The 22842-nt window shown below is 41.8% G+C and overlaps 5 protein-coding genes across 5 annotated transcripts; 4 read left to right on the top strand and 1 right to left on the bottom strand.

The window, feature by feature from the left end:
- Positions 1-4306: 4306 nt before the first annotated feature.
- Positions 4307-5754, top strand: anapc13 (anaphase promoting complex subunit 13). The gene is made up of 2 exons (XM_070972531.1): positions 4307-4678; positions 5437-5754. Exons 1-2 carry the CDS (start codon positions 4580-4582, stop codon positions 5560-5562), a joined length of 225 nt encoding a protein of 74 aa, XP_070828632.1. The 5' UTR covers positions 4307-4579; the 3' UTR covers positions 5563-5754.
- A 717-nt stretch (positions 5755-6471) lies between these two features.
- LOC139337429 (lathosterol oxidase-like) lies at positions 6472-8175 on the bottom strand. Its single transcript, XM_070971983.1, has 5 exons — positions 7966-8175; positions 7698-7830; positions 7446-7546; positions 6995-7123; positions 6472-6723 (listed from the first exon to the last, which is right to left on the bottom strand). The coding sequence occupies exons 1-5, from the start codon at positions 8173-8175 to the stop codon at positions 6472-6474; spliced, it is 825 nt and encodes a 274-aa protein (XP_070828084.1).
- Positions 8176-13149: 4974 nt separating this feature from the next.
- On the top strand, positions 13150-13762 carry LOC139337709 (metallothionein B-like). The gene is made up of 3 exons (XM_070972422.1): positions 13150-13254; positions 13336-13401; positions 13594-13762. Exons 1-3 carry the CDS (start codon positions 13230-13232, stop codon positions 13683-13685), a joined length of 183 nt encoding a protein of 60 aa, XP_070828523.1. The 5' UTR covers positions 13150-13229; the 3' UTR covers positions 13686-13762.
- A 3705-nt stretch (positions 13763-17467) lies between these two features.
- LOC139337708 (metallothionein B-like) lies at positions 17468-18396 on the top strand. Its single transcript, XM_070972421.1, has 3 exons — positions 17468-17547; positions 17629-17694; positions 18182-18396. Exons 1-3 carry the CDS (start codon positions 17523-17525, stop codon positions 18271-18273), a joined length of 183 nt encoding a protein of 60 aa, XP_070828522.1. The 5' UTR covers positions 17468-17522; the 3' UTR covers positions 18274-18396.
- Positions 18397-18997: 601 nt separating this feature from the next.
- On the top strand, positions 18998-20584 carry steep1 (STING1 ER exit protein 1). The gene has a single exon (XM_070972420.1). The coding sequence runs from the start codon at positions 19125-19127 to the stop codon at positions 19800-19802; it is 678 nt and encodes a 225-aa protein (XP_070828521.1). The 5' UTR covers positions 18998-19124; the 3' UTR covers positions 19803-20584.
- The last annotated feature ends 2258 nt before the right edge of the window (positions 20585-22842 follow it).

The raw sequence follows: 22842 nt of genomic DNA, 5'->3' as shown, positions 1-22842 counted from the left end.
ATGGAGTGTTTGAATCCCACAGTCTCACTGATGATAACATACAGAGTCAGTGTGATATCTCTTGCGGTAATTTTATAACTTTACAGCCACTTCAAATCAAATTTAATGGGTGAACACACATAGAGATCCCAGGTGAATCTGCACTGTGCCAACTCACATTTATCAACACTAACTTTTTAGAGAATAGGGACAATATGATGGAGAAGAACTGAAGGTGGGCTATGTGACTCCAGGCAGTGGGGTCCAGGTCCATGTTCCAGGCTGCAGTCCATTAAAGGTCCCTGTATGGTTGTAGCATCGCTGGCTGAATAATGGTCTGGATCTCTGGCTGATGGTTTAAAGGTGCTTTAATAATCTTTTGTTTGTTCCACAACTTGTCCTTGCATACCATTAACACAACTTGAACACACCGTAAGAGCTGGTGAGAAAGCAAAATAAAACAATATATTTTAATTACACATAACAATGAAATGTCTTCTTAAAATCCCTTTTTAACTTTTAACCTAAATCACTACTGACAATCTCTATATTAGAGTGCTTTAATGTCCTATACATCTTTACCTCAACATATTTATTCACATTTTAACAAATGTTAACTTAAAATGTAGGAAACAGCATCGCTATGCATGAATTACTACTTCTTCTACTACTACTAAATTTTTCTTTTGCATCAAGTCCATTTCTGTCACTGGAAATTACATATTTCTTAAACAGAAGCGTTTCATATAGACTAAACCCTTTATAAAGCCATGTCATGCTAACAACAGGGCTAATGTGGCGATATACTAGTTTAACTCGCACATTTCTCAGACTCTGCAAAACTACTAAAGGACGCATAATAAAGTGACTCAAATGCACACAATGAGAAATAAAACATAGACAAACCTTGTGCCCTCGTCAGCCAGATGCTATATTAGACAGAAATATTACTTTTAACTTCGTTTTTCGTATGTACTTTCTATAGTTTCCCTCCCGTCTCCTTTCGACTTCCGGTTTTCAGATTTCAAAATAAAAGCACCGACATTTTGAAACGAAATGAATTAAACCACTTGAGAAACAACATTATTTGGATCATTTACAATGGTTTCATATCTGTGGGCCCTTCCCAGAATTTGGGTATCTGAACTCCCAATCACATATGTGTTACTTCAATTATTAAAAGACAGAACTGGGTAAACAAAAGCATCCACCTTAGCCAGTGTAACAAATGTGACAAACCAGGTCAAAATAAAATCTGGTTTTGTTCCTACCCTACAGTGAGGGAATAAACACTGAATCCACCAGTATTATTGATTTAAGAAGTGGCTGAAGTCTGAAATAAATCATTTCTCTTTAAGCTTAAACAAGGAATGACCTCAACCTATGTAATGCTGTAATAAGGAATCTAAACTCACTATCAGAAAGAAAGGTTGTGCATGCATTGCATAGATATTCTTTTTTATTTAGTTAGCTTGAAAGTGGTCCATACTAAATTTGGACTTCACACAAATTAAGAACATCATAGAACGGTCTCACACTAAGTCAACCACGTATTTAGATAGTGTGCTGTAAATTGGGACAGTCATGCACTCTGCCTCGGTCTAAGGCTGTATTGAAGGAGCTGTCACGATACATCCCACTCTTGGCCAGGTCTTGAGTGAATCTTTGTGATTTCGGGTGGAAAGTACATGGCGCGCTTTCAAAGGTTGGAGGGTGACGACCATAGTCACTGGAGGTGGTCCTGTACAGGAGATTCCGGGGCTTTGCCCACTGCTCTGGTGGGACATCTTTAACTGCTGGTGTCTTCATGCAAGGGGACACTGAGTTTCCAGGTTTGGCACATGTTTCTGTATTTTCTGTGTGCTGTTCTTCAGAGGCTGACATCATCGCAGTACCTATAAAAAGAAACTGATCTCAGAATTCATGGACCTCAACTTCAGTACAAACAAGCTCATTTTTGGTCTTCAGTAGAACTGACTTACACAGAGGTTTACCCATGAACCCCAGAGGCTACATGTAAGAAATCCATGCTGGATGAGAATGAAAATATTCAGCTATCTTTGCCGTTAAAAACATCTTTGGATAAAATTCCACATTGTGATATAAACAAAGTTGATGTTATGTGATACTTCAAAAGACGCTTTTGTCCCACCTATCAGGGAGACTTGTCTCTGTGCCTGAGAGAAACGGAGGAAAGCTTGACGCGAAAATAACGTTTGTCAACGACGCCAACGTCAATAGTTTGCTAGCTTACTTATCAAAGTCGCATCAACTGTGTGTATCGTTAGACCTCCAGACAGACTGAAAACTAACGCTGTCTAACATGTTATTCACTGAACATATTTACCTTCAAACGCAGCAAACCAACGCAGCAGTTATCGACGTCCGTAACGGGTCGTCTCGAAGAGGAGGCACCTGGTTACCTTGGAAACCTCGAAACATTAAGTGGCGGGGTCCGGCTGAAATAAAACCACGCCCACTTCCGGAGGACGAACACATGGGCGGCTGCGTTCCCATGGAAACTGCGTGGAAGATGTGAACATGAATATGAGCAATGTGGTCAAAATGAAAAAATCAGATTCTTCACCTGTGGAGGTGCACATCATGCAGAAACATAGTTCCAACCCAGGTACCCTATGCTGAAGAAGGACAAGGAACAGCCAGATCCAGTGTTACACAAGCGGTAAATGGAACAAGAAAGCCTCAGAATAGATGATTAACTGAGGTTTCGTCTCCCACATCAAGTCAGAAAAAAAAACAATGTATGCAATAAATGAGATTTATGACAATACACTGATTGTGGATAAACCCACCGTCCTTTGCTGCTTTCAAACTGCTAATGTGACAATGCAGCAATAGAAAAAAGTGATAGAATCAAGACAATTGTTGAAGCAGCTTTCGAGATTCTGGGAATTAAAGAAGTTATGGCTTGATGAGATTCTAATTATGAAGGTGATTAGTTTCTTCATATCCTTCAATGGATTGCCCAAAGTTTAATTGCCAGTGGACAAAAATTCAAGATGGTTGTCACTACTCTGGAAGTCATACATGTTATTTGTTCACAAGAAAGACAGTTGAGACCACACTTGGACTTTGTCATGTCAGGTTATGTCTGTGTTTGATGTCACAGACTTTCAGTAAGCATAACCTTGCATTTCGAAGAGTAAACGTCCCAAATGAGTCTGAATGTATAGTGGTTGAAATGTGTATCTCCAGTGGAGATATTGAATTAGTGAATTTAACAATCTTTGCAAGAAGTTGTCCATGCAAATGTTTCAACAGAGCTCAGAAAGCATTGGTAGAAGAGAAATACAGTGTGGAGGTTTTAATGCTCACAATGCTCTGATCAGCTATGGCACGGAAAATAATTAAGTCATCCAAGAAGAAAGCACGGAGGCAGTTGTGCTCCTCCGCTGGCAGAGAAATAAAATTGAGTGATATTTGGTTGATGATTAAAAAGATGAATGGATGAAGATGAATGCTGATAGAGGGAGAATATCCTTACTTGAAAGGAGAAAACATACAGATAAATACAGTGGAATACTGTAAATGTCGAAGTCCCTGAGGAACAAAATATTAGCTTCAAGCTACCGTAAAAGCTTAACGGTATAATACAGTATCTGTTATTTTTTTAAATTGAGTCTGACTCTTTTGCTCGAGTTATCCATAACTCATCTGAGCAAAATCATGTATTAAATTCCACCTCCTCATTTAGCACACAGTCAGTGTAAAGATCTTAAAAATAGGCATAAAATATTGTAGATATTATTCAAGGTAGAAGGAAGAATAACAAGAAAATGAAGAAGATGATTTTCACCCTCCTCTGACGTGACATCACTGAGGCAGACATTGAGAGCTGCTCTCCTCCTGGACAATGAACACTCATTTTGGTGATAATTATTTAACATCTAAAATGCTGTTCTGAAATTATAGCATCGTAATGGGCTTCTTTTTTTTTAAATGGACATTACAGCAGGAACACTAAAATAACAGTGGCAACCAACCAGCTGACATTATGCTGTAAAGCTGAATTCATTCACATTTGTGACCTTTCATCCAGGAATTGCAGCTCAAAATGCTTTACAAGAAAGAAATGCACAAAGTGAGCACATAGCAAAGACAGAATGGACATAAGACTGATATAAACATGGACGGATTAGACTGTCGGATATAGTTTTCCCCTCTCTGTATATGACCTGATGTAAAGTCCTGATGTTGCACACTCCGGTCCTGTAGGCGGTTTGCACCTATCTAGGTCGGTTTACGATCCACCATTAAATCAGAGAAGAAGTAATACACGTGAACGCATCATTGGCTACATCATCACCAAGCGTCAGCTGTGACGTTCAATTACCGTACGAACTGTGCTCAAACGGCTACAACTTAAGACTCGTATTCTCACTTTGTTGATCCCAAACATTGGCAAATCGTTTGTGACTTTGCTTTTCATCGTTTGGTAGCGTGACTTGCATATTTATAGACTATTGGTGGACTTTGTCCACCTTCTTCCACAGTGTGTGAAGCGGTGCAGGTAGCTTGAGGCTAACTCGCAACTCGGTCAGAGAAGGTCTGAGCAGCTTCCCAGAGTCCAGCTCAGAGGATGGACAGTGAAATCCAACGAGATGGCAGAGTCCTGGACCTCACTGATGATGCCTGGAGGGAAGACAGGCTGCCGTATGAAGATGTCACCATCCCCCTGGTAAATGCCGTGCAAACTGATGCATGTTAGCATTAGCAGTAGCCGGTTTTTAGAGAGTTTATTTCCTGTTGGGTGCAGAAACTTGACAGCACAAAACGAACCTAATCAGTAACCGGTTTGAACAGGTTGTGAGTGCTGGATCCAGGTGGTTTTCCAGCAGGTGTGAAGAACAGCCTGCTGAACAGCCGAGATCCTCAGAGAACTCATGCAACCTTTTTTTGTCCCCTGAACAGACCTCAACAGGACACAGTCACGTGCTGTAGTTTAGACAAATGACTAATCTGATCAGATAATCTGAGGTAGTTAATATGTTCACATTTGGTGACACTTCAGCAGCCTGACCTGCTCTCAGTTGGTATGCACAAACAGCCAAACCTGAGAGCAGATGGTTGAAGAGAAGATGAGACAGACCCACTTTCTTGCTAAAGTCTAGTGACAGAAGTCCTCTTTCAGACTCAAAACATGTAGGACACTTGTGATTCTGTCTATACGTGCTCTCAAATACTGACATATTACCAGATTTGTTTTGTCTATGCTTTGTATTTATGTCAATAATTAACAACCATAAGCTCCTGACTAAATATGACACAGGAAATGTTCCTGTTTAAGTTTGAGGTTCATGTTTTGCTTCCCTCAAACTTTCAGGTTTTGTCTCAATATCTTCATGCTGTTGACACAAAATGAGTAAAATGAACTGCTCTTCTCTTTCATGGCGTCGTGTCCCCTGTCCCCTGTCCCCTGTCCCCGTCCTCTGTCAGAGCGAACTGCCCGAGGCTGAGCAGGACAATGGAGGATCTACAGAGTCTGTGAAAGAACAAGAGATGAAGTGGACAGACCTGGCTTTGCAGAGCCTGCATGAAAACACACCGAGCACTGGAAGCTGAAAGACCGCAGGGGAATCAGACTTTAGGACAAAAACACACATGGATTCATGTACATGTAATTCACTGTTTTCGTATATTCTTGTCCTTTGAAGGATTTCCAGTATTCTCCAGCTAAACAGAAATGAGACACACATGTGTTTTGCATAGGTATTGGGTTTACATAGTTGTCTTTATAAATATAGATGAACAACTTTGTTGCATGACATCTATTGTAACATCTGGCAGCATCACTTTTTTTATTTTATTTTGTATTGAATCCAAAAAGTCCAAATGAGGGTGAACCCTCTGAAAGACGTCGTGTGTGCGTGTATGAGGCTCTGTGTGAACGTGTTTTCTGCTTATGGAAAGATAAAGAAGTGTGTCAGCTTCCACTCGCTCCTGTCATAAAGCAAAGAAACACTGAATTTGTTCTCATGATTCAGAACGTTGTGTCGGCAGTTAGATGCACACAGTCCTGGACTGAAATACACCAACGATTTCCTCACATTTTTCTGACCTACTAATTTCTCAGGAAGTTCAGATTGCTAATGAACAGCACTGAATGTGTGAAATGTATTTTCTGTCCATTTCTATCTGAGATCACACAGTTTATTTATTCATTTTGAACAAAGAGAAAATGCTCTTTCAAGTTACTGCAGGAGGACAGACTGTGGCTACAAGCTTTAAAATTCACTGTATACACCTGGTTGGTAGTGTGTTTGGTAGTTAAAATAATGCCGTCTAATCAGCAGCTCTTCAGTGAATCTGCTTTATGTCCAAACTGTTATCTTTAGGTGTTCTTGAGGGCTTTCAAGTTCATGGGAATTCTGCCATGTTTGCTTCTGCTCTATCGTGTTATATTGAGAGAGTTTGTAAAAATGGTTTACCCTCACTGACATGAACACCTGTAGTTTACCCATCCTATAAGGATCACATAGTCCTCAGCTTAGCTGGTTTGTGTTCATCTATCAGCGGCCGGTCTGAGGGATGTCGGTAGGAGCCCCCCAGACGATCCCAGAGCGTGAAGTATTGTCCATAGTTGTAGTTGAAGAAGAGGTGATGGTCTACGTGGTGAGCAGCACCATTGATGAGACATATCAGGGGGGCTGGGATGCAGTTTTCTCCATCGTGTATGGAAATAGTCCAGATATTGACAAAGACAAAAAGTGAGAGGTAAACCACCTGCAATGTAAATATTCCAAATGTCGTTTAAAAACATTTTACACTGAAGTGACAGAGTTTGCATCGTGTTAATAATGTACTTTTTGGGATTCATTACATTTTTTTTTAACACAACTTGTCATCAACATTCGTCCACATGCAGCTGCACCTGAAGTAGTTCAGGTCAAATTTTAAGAAGAACAGCATCAGGAAATATGCAGTGTAATGCTGTACGTTATCGCTCAGGTCGAGCATCAAAGTGTTCAGTAAAGATGTACAAGGAGACCAGTACCTTGTGGAGGGGGAAGATGAAAGGGTAGATGTGATAGGGTAAGCTCTGCAGGAAGCCGTCCAGTGGGTGGAAGGCATGGCTGGCAAAAGGCGTGGGGATCTTGAATATATGGTGCTGCTTATGTAAGTACTGAGGGGGAGAAACACAAACAGTGTCATTGTTGGGACTATTTTAGTGAAAAATACACAAAGCGAACGAGGTGCACAAAGCTCTGCGGTGAGTTTTAGCCAGGATCAGAACATGTGAAGGGAAGGACACAGCCTGTTACTTTCATCAAACCAATAGATGTGATGAATCAGAGAGTCAGAGTCAGGTGATAACTGTCACCGGGTGCATCACTGGATGTGAGCCCTTTCACATTAAACATGGTTATTTGGTTCGTTGTTTAGCTAAAAGGCTAAAAGTTCTGTTCGAACAGCTTTAAGCAAGCCATAAACATGCAGAAGCTCACTTTGTAGATGTTCTTATGGTGCATGGAGCGGTGTATCCAGTAGATACACATGTCAGTAAAGAACAGGAAACCAGCAACGCTCAGGAGCACCCCGGGCCAGCCTGAAACAGAAGCAAAGGGGTCCATCGGGACTAATTATTTAACAGCCTGTTAGCAAACGAGCATTCTGTGACTGATGATCATGAAGAATGGCTTTCATTTAAGTTTTGAGTTGAAGTGAACGTGAACCCTGGCTTCAGGTAAACGTCTCACCCAGAGAAGAGTCGCTGACGCTGTCGTAGAGCTTGCTGTGCCCCCTGACCTCCCAGAAGAAAAGGGCCACTGTGGGGAAGCTCATCCAGAAGATGGAGGCAGTTGCTAGGTGAATCTCTTTTCTGACCTGGTTCTGTTCTCGGATCAAACACATGTAGACATGTAGTGGCAGAAGTTTGCTTTGGAATTAGTACCAGTTCTGATTTGTATTAAATGATAATAATAATCATAATAATAAATTGTGGGCTGAGTCCATTAAACAGCTCACCTCAATGAAATGTGGATGTTTCACGAGCTTGTGGTCAAACACATAGTAGAAGCTGAGAGCACCGAAGCCCAGGTAAATGAGCTGTGCTCCCAGGCTGGTCAGCACCCACAGGCTGATTATCTGACGCAGAGCCCCGTCCTCAGGCCACGAGGCCGGGTACACGTACGGAGTGAAGATGTAATCGTCGGCAATGTTCAGTACGTGATCCATGGCTCAGTCTAAGAGGGTGAAATGCACAGTATGACCTTGATCTTGAGCTTAACCACCACGAGTCAACTTACTGCAGATGTGTGTGAAGGAGAAGAGATGAACAGCAGAGAGCAACATATGCATGCAAAGGTAGTTGATGTTGTGTTAGTAATTAGTAAATGATTGTCATGATCGTTTGTGAAGACACTTTTTGGATCCTTTTTTATGAGGGTTATGCGGTTGCAGATGTTTTCTATTGAGACTAACCTGGTGAGGACCAGCAGTTTATGTGATATTTCACATTGTAACCCATGAAACAGCAAAGCAGGAGAGAAAACATAAGCATAGTTACAAGACAATCAAATTCAAGAACCATACCTGTGCAAATGACCGCCGTCCTAATGCAAGCCACCATGCCTGTGCCACAAAAGCTCCAAACGCTCTCTAATTTGGCTGAACTATTCACAGAGCAGTGCTTGTTAAGACTTGCTAACTGGACTCTTGCTGCAGATGACAGCAGCACCCCTTCACCCTGGCTGTCATGGTTGGTCCAACACAAACGCAGACTGTTTGTAAGCAACCACATGACTTTGCTGATGATTAGACCAAAGTCCTGAGCACGTTTCTGTGGTCATCAAAAGCTGCTGCATCTCTGCTGTAGAATTAGCATACAGTCCTAATCAGAGTGATCACAGGGAAGCTAACAGAGTCAGTCGTTAAGCAGCCGCGTGCTGTATGTGGAGTTCACAGTGAGTGAATCTGCAGGAATCTGCTCACAGAAAACAAGTTTGTCTGAAGAAGCCATTGTAGCATAAAGCTTCTGTCTCAGCAAAGCACTTGCCCATGTGACACTGTTCTAGAGATTTCTCAGCTTGGCCTTTTTCCCCCCTTTTTAACCCCAATCTATGATTCCAGAGTAATTACCAATAACATGTACAATAAAACATGGCCTCAAGAAGCAGCAACAGAACAGTAATGAAGTCTATATGCGCCTGCTGCAGGACATTTACTTCACTGAAAACTAAATATATCACATGCACTAAAAGCATTTTTACCTTAAGACTTATTAAACTGATCTGTTAAAATGTTTCACTGTTTCAGCCTCATCCTCTTTTTTCATGCTTTCAAGCATTATTTCTCAAGCTCGTTGATGAATTAAGTATTGCTGCTGAACTAACCTGCTTCAGGACCGGGTCCAGATGTCAAACATATGTGAAGTGGACGAGTCCTCCTTCCTCCACAGCGTGCCCACCAGCATATGATTTCTTTAGAAAAGGCGTGCTTGATGTTGCAAATTAGTCGCACATTAATCACCTGCTGCTGGCATGAATTTAGCATGCATTCCAAGAAGCTTTGGAAACCTATCATGTAAAAAACTGTTCTTTTTGCTGCTAGAGATTCAGAGGGAAACTCCTCTTTGCTGCATTTTACTGAGGCAGTAAGTATGTTGAAGGGATCCAGGAAGATGGCACAGTGCTGGTGGAACAAGATCCCAGCATGCTCAGCAAATAACGAGGAGCTCAGTGACTGCAAGACTTGATCTTCTAATGAGATCCGCTCATTTCAGTAGAGTCCGAGTGAAATATCTTCCCATACTGGCTTAAAAATATTTATTAGTAACAGTAGATAATTTGATTTCAAGTAAAGAAAATGATTCATCAGATCCACCTACATCTGTTTTAATGCAAAGTGAAATCACTTGCAAGGGTAAGCATACCATTTTTTTTGCCAAGCATCTACCATGCTGGACCCATGCTGGGCTTTAGGATCAAATTCCCCTTGAACGGTCTGTCCTTCACACACACGCACGCACGCACGCACGCACACACAGCAAAAGTGAGAGGTGTGAGTTTGATCAGAAGCAAAGAATATTTATTACCTTATGATCGTAAAACATCCCATCAGACAGATCTTGTTGCGTCTCTGTCTGCAAATCAACGTTCTCACACACAGACATCTCTCAAGCAATGACATGCATACTGTCACTGAGCAAGAAACGCAAGTGGACGATGTTATGTGATCTCTTCTCCTCAGCATAAAGTCCTTGCCTGCACAAACAATCTTTTTACTTACTTCGTTTATAGTCACACAAATGTCTCTAATGCGCTGTGTGGTTCAGCAGAGTGCACTGAATGTGAGTGTTGATGCACATATGCGGATCATGTTTTGGTTATATGCTCCTTCAAACTAAAAGTACAAATTGCATGTGTTGCTTTGGTATCCTTCACTTTTTCACTTGAAAACTTCACACTTTGAAATATTACAGTAAAGGTTGCCATTTGTGCTTACTCTGTCTGATTCAAGGGGGACTTTTCTATTTGCAGCAATGACCAAGCATCTACGGGAGCCAAGCTCGTAATCTGAGGCTTAGCTGAGGCTGGATGTTGAAATTAGGGTGCACAGATGTCAGTTTCATGGCTGCAAGGATCCATCCTAAACCAGGGCAAGTAATGGGTGTCTGGCTCGAAGGACCACAATGAAAAAAAGGGGTTACTGGCCTGATACCTTTATGTACATATAAAGACGAGGGGCTGTAATTCCAGAAAACTTGTATAACACTGGTGTCTACCTACCTTTCATACAGGCCATAATATGGTCGAAGGTACTGCTGTGCTGTGTTCAGGATAAATCACATAGCAAACAGTCAAAGCTTCATTCCTGTCCAGTGTGTTCTGACTGACACCCAAGGCGAGTGCTGTCTTAAACATTTCTCAATCAGTTACCACTATATGCTTCCATTCATAGCGTAGCTTTTTAATAAGGAAAGTTGTTGTTACAAAATAAAGTTAAATGTATTTTATCTTCTTAAATGTGCATTTGGCTCATATATAAAACAAAACTCTCCCATGAGGAAAGCCTTCTGCATAAACGTGGGATGTCTCCCTCTAGCGCTCTGACACAAAAAGCACAGTGCAGTGTGCAGTGCTCTCAAGTCTTTCCTAAAATTATTAGTTTGCCCGATTTTCATAGTTGTCATCCCCAGTGTCCCAGAACAACAGACCAAATCATCATGCACTGGAGCCTGAGTGTAGAAAAAAAATTAACATTCTGAGTCATTAACAAATTAAAATAAATAAATGTCTTCATCAACCAGTCGAATAGGAATCACAAGCAAAGCATGGATGACAAATGAACACCTTTGTGATTAAGTCTCTCAGCCGGAAACCAACCGCAAAAAAACGGGAAAATGTTGCCCTCCATCTCTCACCGCAAGCTCCTCTATCCGAGAGCTGTGCGCGTAAACAGACACACAGCCGTGAACTGTGTGCACGTGAACACTCAGCGCAGAGCAGCGGGGGCTCGTCTGTGCCGTGTGCACAGACCCGGAAGCACCGACAGACAGCGAGCCTCATCATTGGTCCTGAGCGCAAACTACATGTGTGCAGAGTTTACTCTGAAAAGCTGAACTTCACCATGACTTTGACATTATCGAGACAAATGACCAAAACCTCAAAACTGAGATCAGTACAGGTCACGTGGTAGATTAATTTGATAGCAGGAAATATGTATACTTCCAGTGCACAGGCTCATCATTGATATTAGAAATGTGGATTGAAAAAATAATCTATTATATTTGATGCAGGTATACGGAGACAATGAGTCTGACAGTGTTTATCTTATCAATTATTAAACCTCTCATTGATTCTGATTAATTAAACAGAAGTTATGTGTGAAATAATTCTACTTAAATAAATAAAAAAAAACTTAAAAGGAAATAAAAAATCTGTCATGGTCTCGGGTTTTGTTCAGGCACTTTAATTTATATTTACCATTTTTTTTCCCTTTGCTTCAGCTGGCTCGGTGCGGAGAGGCGGGGCCGTCAGCTCGGGGGCGAGGCAGACGCACCTGCAGCTCATCGGCAATTAGCCGGCTTCTTATGCTCCACTCACACTCATTCCTGTGCCAGACTATTCCTCAGTCCAGCCGTGTACTCTCGTGTCTCTCGTTCTCGAGCTTTTCTCTAGCCTTTGGTGTCAGCAGTGTGTAATTTGAAGGTATCTGTGCCATCCGCCAGTTTTTGCATAGGGCGTGTTTTCTGTTACAAGCAGTAAGTCTTGTCTCTCCCTTTTGGAGTTTTTCTGTTTGTTTGTATACTTTGAGTTTTTCCCCTCGTGGTGATTTTTGGTTGTACTTTGTTTTCTAATAAATCCCTGATTTGTGACTCTGCATTTTTGGGTTCTGGCCTTGATTTAGCACATAACAAAATCTCCCCTAAGTCAGACACATTTTACATTGTCCGTTATGTGGACTATCTTTCTATGACAGCAGTTCCGGCTGGCACAGGTCTAAGCTTTCCTTCAGTGAATAAACACCTGATCCTTTATTTTAAATATCATGCTCCACATTGATTATGCATTAAAACGTCATTTTTCTCAAGTACAGCCGCCGGGCTGTCACACCATTGAGCACAAATGTATAAAGGAAATTCTATCCTCATGAGACTCCATCTAGTGTCCACATATACCTGAACATGAGTGGATTGGAGAACTTGGTTAACGTGTTCTTTCTACTGCCGTACATGATGATGCTTCAAGATTCAAGATTCTTTGTTGTCATGTACTTGTAACAATGTAACATCGTCACCAGTGATGAAATGCTTTGTGCTTAGTGCCAACTCAACCTCACAGTGCAATGTCAGAATAAAATACATACATATAAAGAGAGGTAGCATAAAAATAGAATAAAAATAAAAACAGAATAAAAACACTAGAGTGATAGAGGTAGTACAAAAATAGCATAAAACACTAGACTAATGACAAGAGTTTGTCTCCGTCTAAAGTCGTGAATTATTTCGGGTTTGATGTCTGACAGAAACGGGGTCCGGAAGTTTTGCGTAGTTGTCACTCAGCACGCTCAGTTGTCCTCCTCCAGCAACCAGTGTTCCCGCTCCCTGTGTTAACCAACAAGTCGCGTGCACAAAGCCCTTTGTCATCGTCCACTCCGTAGCTGCTCGCGGCGCGACGTGAGCATTTTGCACCCGGTTCAATTGATCAGGGCGCTATAAAGAGCCGCTCCTCCGCTGGCCGTTAACACACGGAGGAGTCTGAGTCAAGAAAGTCATCACCAACTCCAAGATGGACCCTTGTGACTGCTTAAAGAGTAAGTGTCACCTGATGATGGATGTCTGCGCTCTCAGTATTGGTACAATATGAAACTGATCTGGCTGTGTTTGTTCTCCAGGTGGAACCTGCAGCTGCGGAGGATCCTGCGCTTGCACCAAATGCTCCTGCACCACCTGCCAGAAGAGTAAGTCAGGTCAAGTTGAATGATTTCAGGGAAAACATAGTTTTGCTGATGGTTTAGTCCTGATCTTTCTTTAACTAAATTCAATTTACAGCCTTTCAGTTGCTTCCCCTATAGTATAAACGATGGGGTGAAAGTGTGAACTTAAGGAGGGCACATGAAGTTTAAAACCACTTATCTTTTCTCTAATTGCAGGCTGCTGTCCATGCTGCCCAGCCAGCTGCAGCAAGTGCGCCCCTGGCTGCATGTGCAAAGGGAAGACCTGCGACAGCAGCTGCTGTCAGTGAGGAGTGCAGCATCAGTCCACGCTCACGTGATGGCGCTCGTGTGCAACTTCTGAATAAATTGTAGTTGCACATATCTAATGATTTTATTTGTGCACTTCTTTCAATGTTGAAATAAACATTATCCTTGCAGTGATTGTGTTGTCTTGGTTTGGCTTAATGTTGTTGGAGCAGTAGGGTTTCAAGCCCCAGTCTAAAATGAGCTGAGGCGTGCTGCTGTAGTGTAAGGTCAGACAAAGCTGAAACTCATCAGCTGTTCAGGCTGCAGGGTCATGTCAATACTGAGGAGAGCTGAGTCACTAGAGGTGGAAGGTCAAGCTCAGGTGTTCAGACCCTTGATGTTTCACCATTAATACTCATGAAACCTTTCATCAAAACAAAGCAGTGCTAATTGTTAAACATGGTATCAGCCAAGTTTAGGTGTAGATGTCTGGTTCAAGTCAAAGGACAGTCCATAAAATGAAGGTATGAACATCACTCAAACTGATTTGGCTTAAAAAGGGGTTACTGGCTAAGAAATATTTAGGACAGCACTCACCTTGGGGTGTTGCTCAGTCTACAGAAATTGTTCTTTATCTGGCTGACAGTTGAGTAAGTAAACTTTTCCCTGTACTTGGGGTTGGGAAGAGTAAGCCATCTGACTGTTGAGTGCTGCTACTGCTGGCATAGATACTACCTTTATGTACACATGAAGACGAGCTGTCAAACTGAAAGGGGGCTGTAATTCCAGAAAACTTCTTTGTATAACACTGGTGTCTACCTACCTTTCATACAGGCCATAATATGGTCGAAGGTACTGCTGTGCTGTGTTCAGGATAAATCACATAGCAAACAGTCAAAGCTTCATCCCGTTTCCTGTCCAGCGTGTTCTGACTGACACCCAAGGCGAGTGCTGTCTTAAACATTTCTCAATCAGTTACCACTATATGCTTCCATTCATAGCGTAGCTTTTTAATAAGGAAAGTTGTTGTTACAAAATAAAGTTAAATGTGTTTTATCTTCTTAAATGTGCATTTGGCTCATATATAAAACAAAACTCTCCCATGAGGAAAGCCTTCTGCATAAACGTGGGATGTCTCCCTCTAGCGCTCTGACACAAAAAGCACAGTGCAGTGTGCAGTGCTCTCAAGTCTTTCCTAAAATTATTAGTTTGCCCGATTTTCATAGTTGTCATCCCCAGTGTCCCAGAACAACAGACCAAATCATCATGCACTGGAGCCTGAGTGTAGAAAAAAAAATTAACATTCTGAGTCATTAACAAATTAAAATAAATAAATGTCTTCATCAACCAGTCGAATAGGAATCACAAGCAAAGCATGGATGACAAATGAACACCTTTGTGATTAAGTCTCTCAGCCAGAAACCAAACTGAGTCTTAACAGACAAAATGAGGAATCGTGCAGGGCTCACTGAGCTTCATTCATATTCTGAAGTGTTTTTGCACACATTATGCTTACAATACTCCACTAATCACCTGTTCTCTCCAATATCCTGTTTATATAATTCACCATAATCACTCCAGATTAATCTCTGTGAATAATCACACCATCTGCAATTGTGTCCGTTCACAACATCAAACAGCTGTGCAGCCAGAAATGACAGAAACTGAGTTCAGGCCAATCACAGGGAAGTCCAGTCACATCAGCTCTCACTTGATGTCCTCAGTGGTTGTCACCTGACGGACGCCTGAAGTTTCAGTATGTGTTGTTTTTACCCTAAATCGTTCTCAAACTTACAGGCCTGTGGTTTCTCTCTGCAGCATCACACATTCTGTAAAGTGCACTTAAATGAAGGGAACTCTTAAAATCCAGAGGTAGACATTTTATGGATGTGTTTGGGACTCTTTAAAGTGTAAATAAAAACAGAATGCAATCATTTGCAAATGAACTGTGTTTACTCACAACAGTTTCATGAAGTGTTCCTGAACCCATGGAGTAATCTCCCTTATCCAGTCATGTGTTCACAAAGTGGTGAACTTCTCTCCATCCTCACTTGTGAGCGACTGAGCCTTTCCAGGATGCCTTTCGTACCCAATCATGATCCTCTCACCTGTTAACAATCAACCTGTTCACCTGTGGAATGATCCAAACAGGTGTTTTTGGAGCATTCCACCACTTTCCCAGTCTTTAGTTGTTCCCCTCCCAACTTGTTCAAAACGTGTTGTTTATATGTTTACAACAAAAAAGCAGAATGATATTCATGTTGTGATAACTTGCTCCTTATTGATATCCTCCGGATGCAAAGATGCACTCCGCTCTACATTTCTTTCACTTCACTCGTTCCACACGTGATTTACAGTCAGTCATTACATTTCCATTCATGGTGACTCAGATCATTACGCGCTTCAGACTAACTTGGACACACAATTACTGATGTGGAAAAACACAACTAGACGGTGACGAGCGCAAAAAAACGGGAAAATGTTGCCCTCCATCTCTCACCGCAAGCTCCTCTATCCGAGAGCTGTGCGCGTAAACAGACACACAGCCGTGAACTGTGTGCACGTGAACACTCAGCGCAGAGCAGCGGGGGCTCGTCTGTGCCGTGTGCACAGACCCGGAAGCACCGACAGACAGCGAGCCTCATCATTGGTCCTGAGCGCAAACTACATGTGTGCAGAGTTTACTCTGAAAAGCTGAACTTCACCATGACTTTGACATTATCGAGACAAATGACCAAAACCTCAAAACTGAGATCAGCACAGGTCACGTGGTAGATTAATTTGATAGCAGGAAATATGTATACTTCCAATGCACAGGCTCATCATTGCTATTAGAAATGTGGATTGAAAAAATAATCTATTATATTTGCTGCAGGTATACGGAGACAATGAGTCTGACAGTGTTTATCTTATCAATTATTAAACCTCTCATTGATTCTGATTAATTAAACAGAAGTTATGTGTGAAATAATTCTACCTTTTTTCTTTTTTTCTTTTTTTTAATTTAAAAGTTAAACAGAACAAACAACATCTCGCCTAAGTCAGACACATTTTACATTGTCCGTTATGTGGACTATCTTTCTATGACAGCAGTTCCGGCTGGCACAGGTCTAAGCTTTCCTTCAGTGAATAAACACCTGATCCTTTATTTTAAATATCATGCTCCACATTGATTATGCATTAAAACGTCATTTTTCTCAAGTACAGCCGCCGGGCTGTCACACCATTGAGCACAAATGTATAAAGGAAATTCTATCCTCATGAGACTCCATCTAGTGTCCACATATACCTGAACATGAGTGGATTGGAGAACTTGGTTAACGTGTTCTTTCTACTGCCGTACATGATGATGCTTCAAGATTCAAGATTCTTTGTTGTCATGTACTTGTAACAATGTAACATCGTCACCAGTGATGAAATGCTTTGTGCTTAGTGCCAACTCAACCTCACAGTGCAATGTCAGAATAAAATACATACATATAAAGAGAGGTAGCATAAAAATAGAATAAAAATAAAAACAGAATAAAAACACTAGAGTGATAGAGGTAGTACAAAAATAGCATAAAACACTAGACTAATGACAAGAGTTTGTCTCCGTCTAAAGTCGTGAATTATTTCGGGTTTGATGTCTGACAGAAACGGGGTCCGGAAGTTTTGCGTAGTTGTCACTCAGCACGCTCAGTTGTGCTCCTCCAGCAACCAGTGTTCCCGCTCCCTGTGTTAACCAACAAGTCGCGTGCACAAAGCCCTTTGTCATCGTCCACTCCGTAGCTGCTCGCGGCGTGACGTGAGCATTTTGCACCCGGTTCAATTGATCAGGGCGCTATAAAGAGCCGCTCCTCCGCTGGCCGTTAACACACGGAGGAGTCTGAGTCAAGAAAGTCATCACCAACTCCAAGATGGACCCTTGTGACTGCTTAAAGAGTAAGTGTCACCTGATGATGGATGTCTGCGCTCTCAGTATTGGTACAATATGAAACTGATCTGGCTGTGTTTGTTCTCCAGGTGGAACCTGCAGCTGCGGAGGATCCTGCGCTTGCACCAAATGCTCCTGCAGCACCTGCCAGAAGAGTAAGTCAGGTCGCTTTACGCCGATAACGTGCCTAAGAAGAGAGTTAATCCAGTTTGAGTGATTACACAGTATATCCTGTCCACACGGCCATTTTTCTTTTCCTCTTTAAGTGTTGGCTAATTTTGCAGTTCTTGACTTTTCTTTTCCATTGCCAAGTGTTTCTAATTGACCTAATTAGCTGCGATGTAAAATGTAAATTCTGACCCACTCACCAAGTTGACCACCCTTTTTAGATGTAACGATGCTCTGACTTAAATTAACCATTATCCATGGCACTGATGTTGAGTGAAGTCAAGTTCAATGATTTCAGGGAAAACATAGTTTTGCTGATGGTTTAGTCCTGTTTTGCTGCAAGTTGAATTCTTTAATTAAATTCAACTTGCAGCCTTTCAGTTGCTTCCCCTATAGTATAAACGATGGGGTGAACGTGTGAACTTAAGGAGGGCACATGAAGTTTAAAACCACTTATCTTTTCTCTAATTGCAGGCTGCTGTCCATGCTGCCCAGCCAGCTGCAGCAAGTGCGCCCCTGGCTGCGTGTGCAAAGGGAAGACCTGCGACAGCAGCTGCTGTCAGTGAGGAGTGCAGCATCAGTCCACGCTCACGTGATGGCGCTCGTGTGCAACTTCTGAATAAATTGTAGTTGCACATATCTAATGATTTTATTTGTGCGCTTCTTTCAATGTTGAAATAAATGTTATCCTTGCAGTGATTGTGTTGTCTTGGTTTGACTTAATGTTGTTGGAGCAGTAGGGTTTCAAGCCCCAGTCTAAAATGAGCTGAGGCATGCTGCTGTAGTGTAAGGTCAGACAAAGCTGAAACTCATCAGCTGTTCAGGCTGCAGAGTCATGTCAATACTGAGGAGAGCTGAGTCACTAGAGGTGGAAGGTCAAGCTCAGGTGTTCAGACCCTTGATGTTTCACCATTAATACTCAAACACTTCGTCAAAATGAAGCAGTGCTAATTGTTAAACACGGTATCAGCCAAGTTTAGGTGTAGATGTCTGGTTCAAGTCAAAGGACAGTCCATAAAATGAAGGTATGAACACATCACCCAAAAACCGATTTGACTTTCTCAGACAGAATCTGAAGGATTTTTGTAATTTATAAGTTTGTGGCAAATTATATTTCTCATCCTTTCAATCATCTTATGACCTTCAGGTTTACTTTCAACCATTGTACGGGGTCCCGAATGTTTTTTTTTTGTTTGTTTGTTTTTGACCTCGTCCTCCGCGGAAGGTTCTCACCATTCGGAACAACAGGGAAGCGCCTTGGTTTCTGGTAGGAACAGTAACAGTGACGCACACCGGAAGTGTGGCGCAGTTTCTGTGTTCAAAGCAAGTTTTAAGCCGTGTATTGGTCGTCATGGCGTTTCAGCAGTAGGCTTTAATATTTAATTAGATAATATATTTAGAATTTCAGTGAGTAAACATGCCGAAGGTTGTGTCGAGAAGCGTTGTCTGCTCGGACACCAGAGACAGAGAGGAGTATGACGACGGAGAGAAGCCTCTGCACGTCTACTACTGCCTGTGCGGCCAGATGGTTTTGGTGTTGGACTGCCAGCTGGAGAAGCTGCCCATGAGGCCCCGGGACCGAGCCAGGGTGATCGACGCGGCCAAACATGCCCACAAGTTCTGTAACGTGGAGGTGGACGAAAACGCGTACATCAAGAGAGCTGAGGGCATCGAGAGGCAGTACCGCAAGAAGTGCGGCAAGTGCGGCCTGCTGCTCTTCTACCAGCACCAGGAGAAGAACAACCCGGCCACCTTCATCGTGGACGGAGCCGTGGTCAAGTTCGGTCAGGGCTTCGGCAACACCAGCGTCTACAGCCAGAAGCAGCCGGAGGCTCCCAAGAAGGTCCGTGTGATGATGACCAAGCGGACCAAAGACATGGGCAAGTTCAGCTCTGTCACAGTTTCCACCATCGACGAGGAGGAGGAGGAGATCGAAGCCAGGGAGGTCGCGGACTCGTACGCCCAAAACGCCAAAGTGATTGAGAAGCAGCTGGAGAGGAAGGGCATGAGCAAGCGGAGGCTGCAGGAGCTGGCTGAACTGGAGGCCAAGAAGGCGAAGATGAAGGGCACCCTGATCGATAACCAGTTCAAGTAGAGGCGTCTCAGTGAGGGACACACTGAGACAGACGCTCAGAGTGGATCAGGAGTGAGCTGTCCAGCTCACAGACATACTCATGATGTTTGGACAGTCAGGACTGATTGTTCGTGCATATTAAGATGCTGGTCTCGGGTTAACGTTGAAGACATTTAAGTTTGTTTCAAAGTATTTTTTGTACAGAAGTTAAAAGACAGAATCATTTTTTTTATATTATCACAGTATTTTTTAAAGCGTTTGTTCCTGGTTGAATATTCACAGCGGTGTTTGCAGGTCCTGCTGAAGTCTTCAGGGACTGCAGTTGTGCGTTCAGGGGAAATGATCTTTAACACGGTCATGTTTAGTCTGTGTTGGTGCACAGCTCTAAAGGAGACGCTGATAGATTCAACAGAGAAACACCATCTAATGACATGCACACTGACTACAGCTGAGGCGCTTCATTGTCAAAAACAACAGTCCTGATCATCAATTAATCATTTATGTATCGAAATATCTTTGGGCTTAATGATTAATCAATAAATAGAAAAAACAATAGAATCAACTGACATAATTTATTGTATATAATTTGTAATCATAATTTGTTGCAACTTTCCAGATGGGATTATTTGCCCCTGAACGCACCAAATTCAGACTTTTCATCAGCAAGTCAAACTTCTAAAATTGGATGTGAATAAACCACCTAACACTTTCTGCTAAGAGCATTTAAAGTATGTTTTTATCATTCGATGTGAAAATATTATTTGTATTTGTGATATTCTGAATAAAAGCCTGCATAGAGGTTTCCTGTGGTGGTGTCTGACTGGCCTACATTTCTCCTTCATGTGGGTCACAGGAGCAGACAAATTAGAGAACAATGTGTTTTGTAGACTGGATCACAACTTGGCTACAGCTGATATAAAATTCAAAGTATTTAGGGCTTTTGTGTCTCTTGGTAAGGGACAGAACTTTGCTAAAGAATGTTTAATGGCTATAGACAAATGTAATTTTACTGCATATTACAGAGAAACGCAAACAAAAAATCCACTTCGATATTAAAATTAATTCAGAAAAAATATATATTTAAGTAAACGCAAAAGTTCAAAACCGTGAGTACAGACTGCCCTGAAAGTACAACCTTTATTTCTGTATTAAGATTTAAAACTGTCCAGACAGGAAAAGTCCAGATGGAACTGATGTAATTAACGATGGCTCAGTTCCAGTTTAAATGTCCAGTAACCAGTGGTCTGAAATGGACCTGAGCACTGGCCGTGCTTTTAACCACAGCCATGCTCTTTGTCAGAACGTCTGCTGTGAGAGAAAATCATCAGAGCAAAAGTCTTCTTTTCATTTTTTGATCAGCTGTGAGGTTTTCTCATGAGACATCCGCAGTGAACAATGTCATTTTAAATCAGCAGGCATGTAAATCCACATATTGTAAATATGTTCTTAGATTCATTGCTTATATTTCATTTGTATAAATACTGAATTGGATGTTTTCTGCAATGATTCGAGATCCATTCAGCTTTCAGGTTAAAGATTTAGTGGAAAACAAACTTCCAAGCGTGGCTGCGATAGTCCACGTCCTGCTCTCTGTGTTGTATAACAGAGAAAACAGTTGCATTATATAATGAAGCAGCTCTGGGAGTTTTTACTCCACATGGCCAGATCTGTCCTAAAAACAACAGACTGTAGCCTGGAAGTCAGAGCCACCTGGGCTTTGTGATTAAAGCTACAGCCAGTGGTTTCCTGCCACGAGGCAGCAGCGAGCTAAAGGAAAGGAGCAAAGGATGTCAGAGTTTCTTCAGTTTGTGTCTTGCATGGGAGACCCACCGGATGGTCGTTCACACAGACACCTCAGCTAGTCTGGAGACGTTTGTTTCCAGGAGGGATGCAGTGACTTTAGAGGAGAAAGCAGTATTAAATGTGTTGATAAGGAACAAAAAGTCTTAGCATTTGGGCTGAATGGAAGAGCTCACAGTGAGATGCCACTGTATAATAACTAGTCCTTTAAGTTTCTTTTTTTTTTTTAATTTAAATGTCTTTAAAAAATTCAAGCCGTAGCAATCACATCTTTCAAATGAGATACACAAGAATATGAGAAATATTTGGAGAGTTTTAAGAGTTACATCAATCTAGTCATCGATCAAAAGCAGACAACAGTTTAAGAACAGTATCTGTTTATTCAGTGAGACTTTTTAACACTTAATTTAACAAAACTCAGCGAACAAAAATCTATTTTTTTATATGTCACCAGAGAGTGAAACATAGTTTCGTGGTGTAGTGTGCTATTTTAGGTGAAATGACAGGAGTTGTGGTATACTTAGGCTGGAAACATGTAAATGCTGTGGACGTAAATATTTAAATGAGTTATTAGTGAGAATTTGCACATGTATACTTCATTTTTGCTGCTTTTCACTGCCTCAGTGATAAATTTACTGGGTATGAAGCATAATTCTCATGAGAAATGTCTCGAGAGAAGAAGAAAAACTAACAGAGTGAAACAAACATTTGAACCCTCATGTCGCTTTGCACGCAGGCAGCGTTCAACACAAATAAAGTCAGTCTACTAATTTACTAACTCCCACAAATTTCCCTTGACCCCAGTATGTTTGCTGCTTTAGCTTACACTCCATGAAGCTCTTATAGACTTCCTTGACCTCTGTCACATGACCTCTGACCTCAGAGGGGGAATGCAGTGTTGCCTCACATGCTGACCGTTAACTTTGGGTTAAACAGTTCAACAACTTTGGGTAGCTGTGATGTGTTGGATAACTGTAAACAATATAGCTGCTATCAATGTTCAACAGGCCCCAAATCTGAAAACCTGTCACCTCTTTTTCTCTATTTCCAACTTTCACACTTTGAAAACAAAAAACAGTAAAAAAGAGGAGTCTTAAACAGAAATTCATTGTCGTGTATCCGGTGTTTAAGGCCTGTTTTTGTTTACTGTTTTAGGTTTCACTTCTGCTTGTCTGAATCCTCCCGTCCAGCAGGCGGCGCAGCAGAGGCTGTCACTTCTTGAAGAGGGCAAACAAGCGTGATATCCGGTACGAGTCGAAAG

Source organism: Chaetodon trifascialis, chromosome 10, assembly GCF_039877785.1.
Source record: "Chaetodon trifascialis isolate fChaTrf1 chromosome 10, fChaTrf1.hap1, whole genome shotgun sequence".
NCBI classification, from domain to species: domain Eukaryota; kingdom Metazoa; phylum Chordata; class Actinopteri; order Chaetodontiformes; family Chaetodontidae; genus Chaetodon; species Chaetodon trifascialis.
Note: the sequence above shows the minus strand (reverse complement) of the source record. Positions and strands in the feature narration are given on the sequence as shown.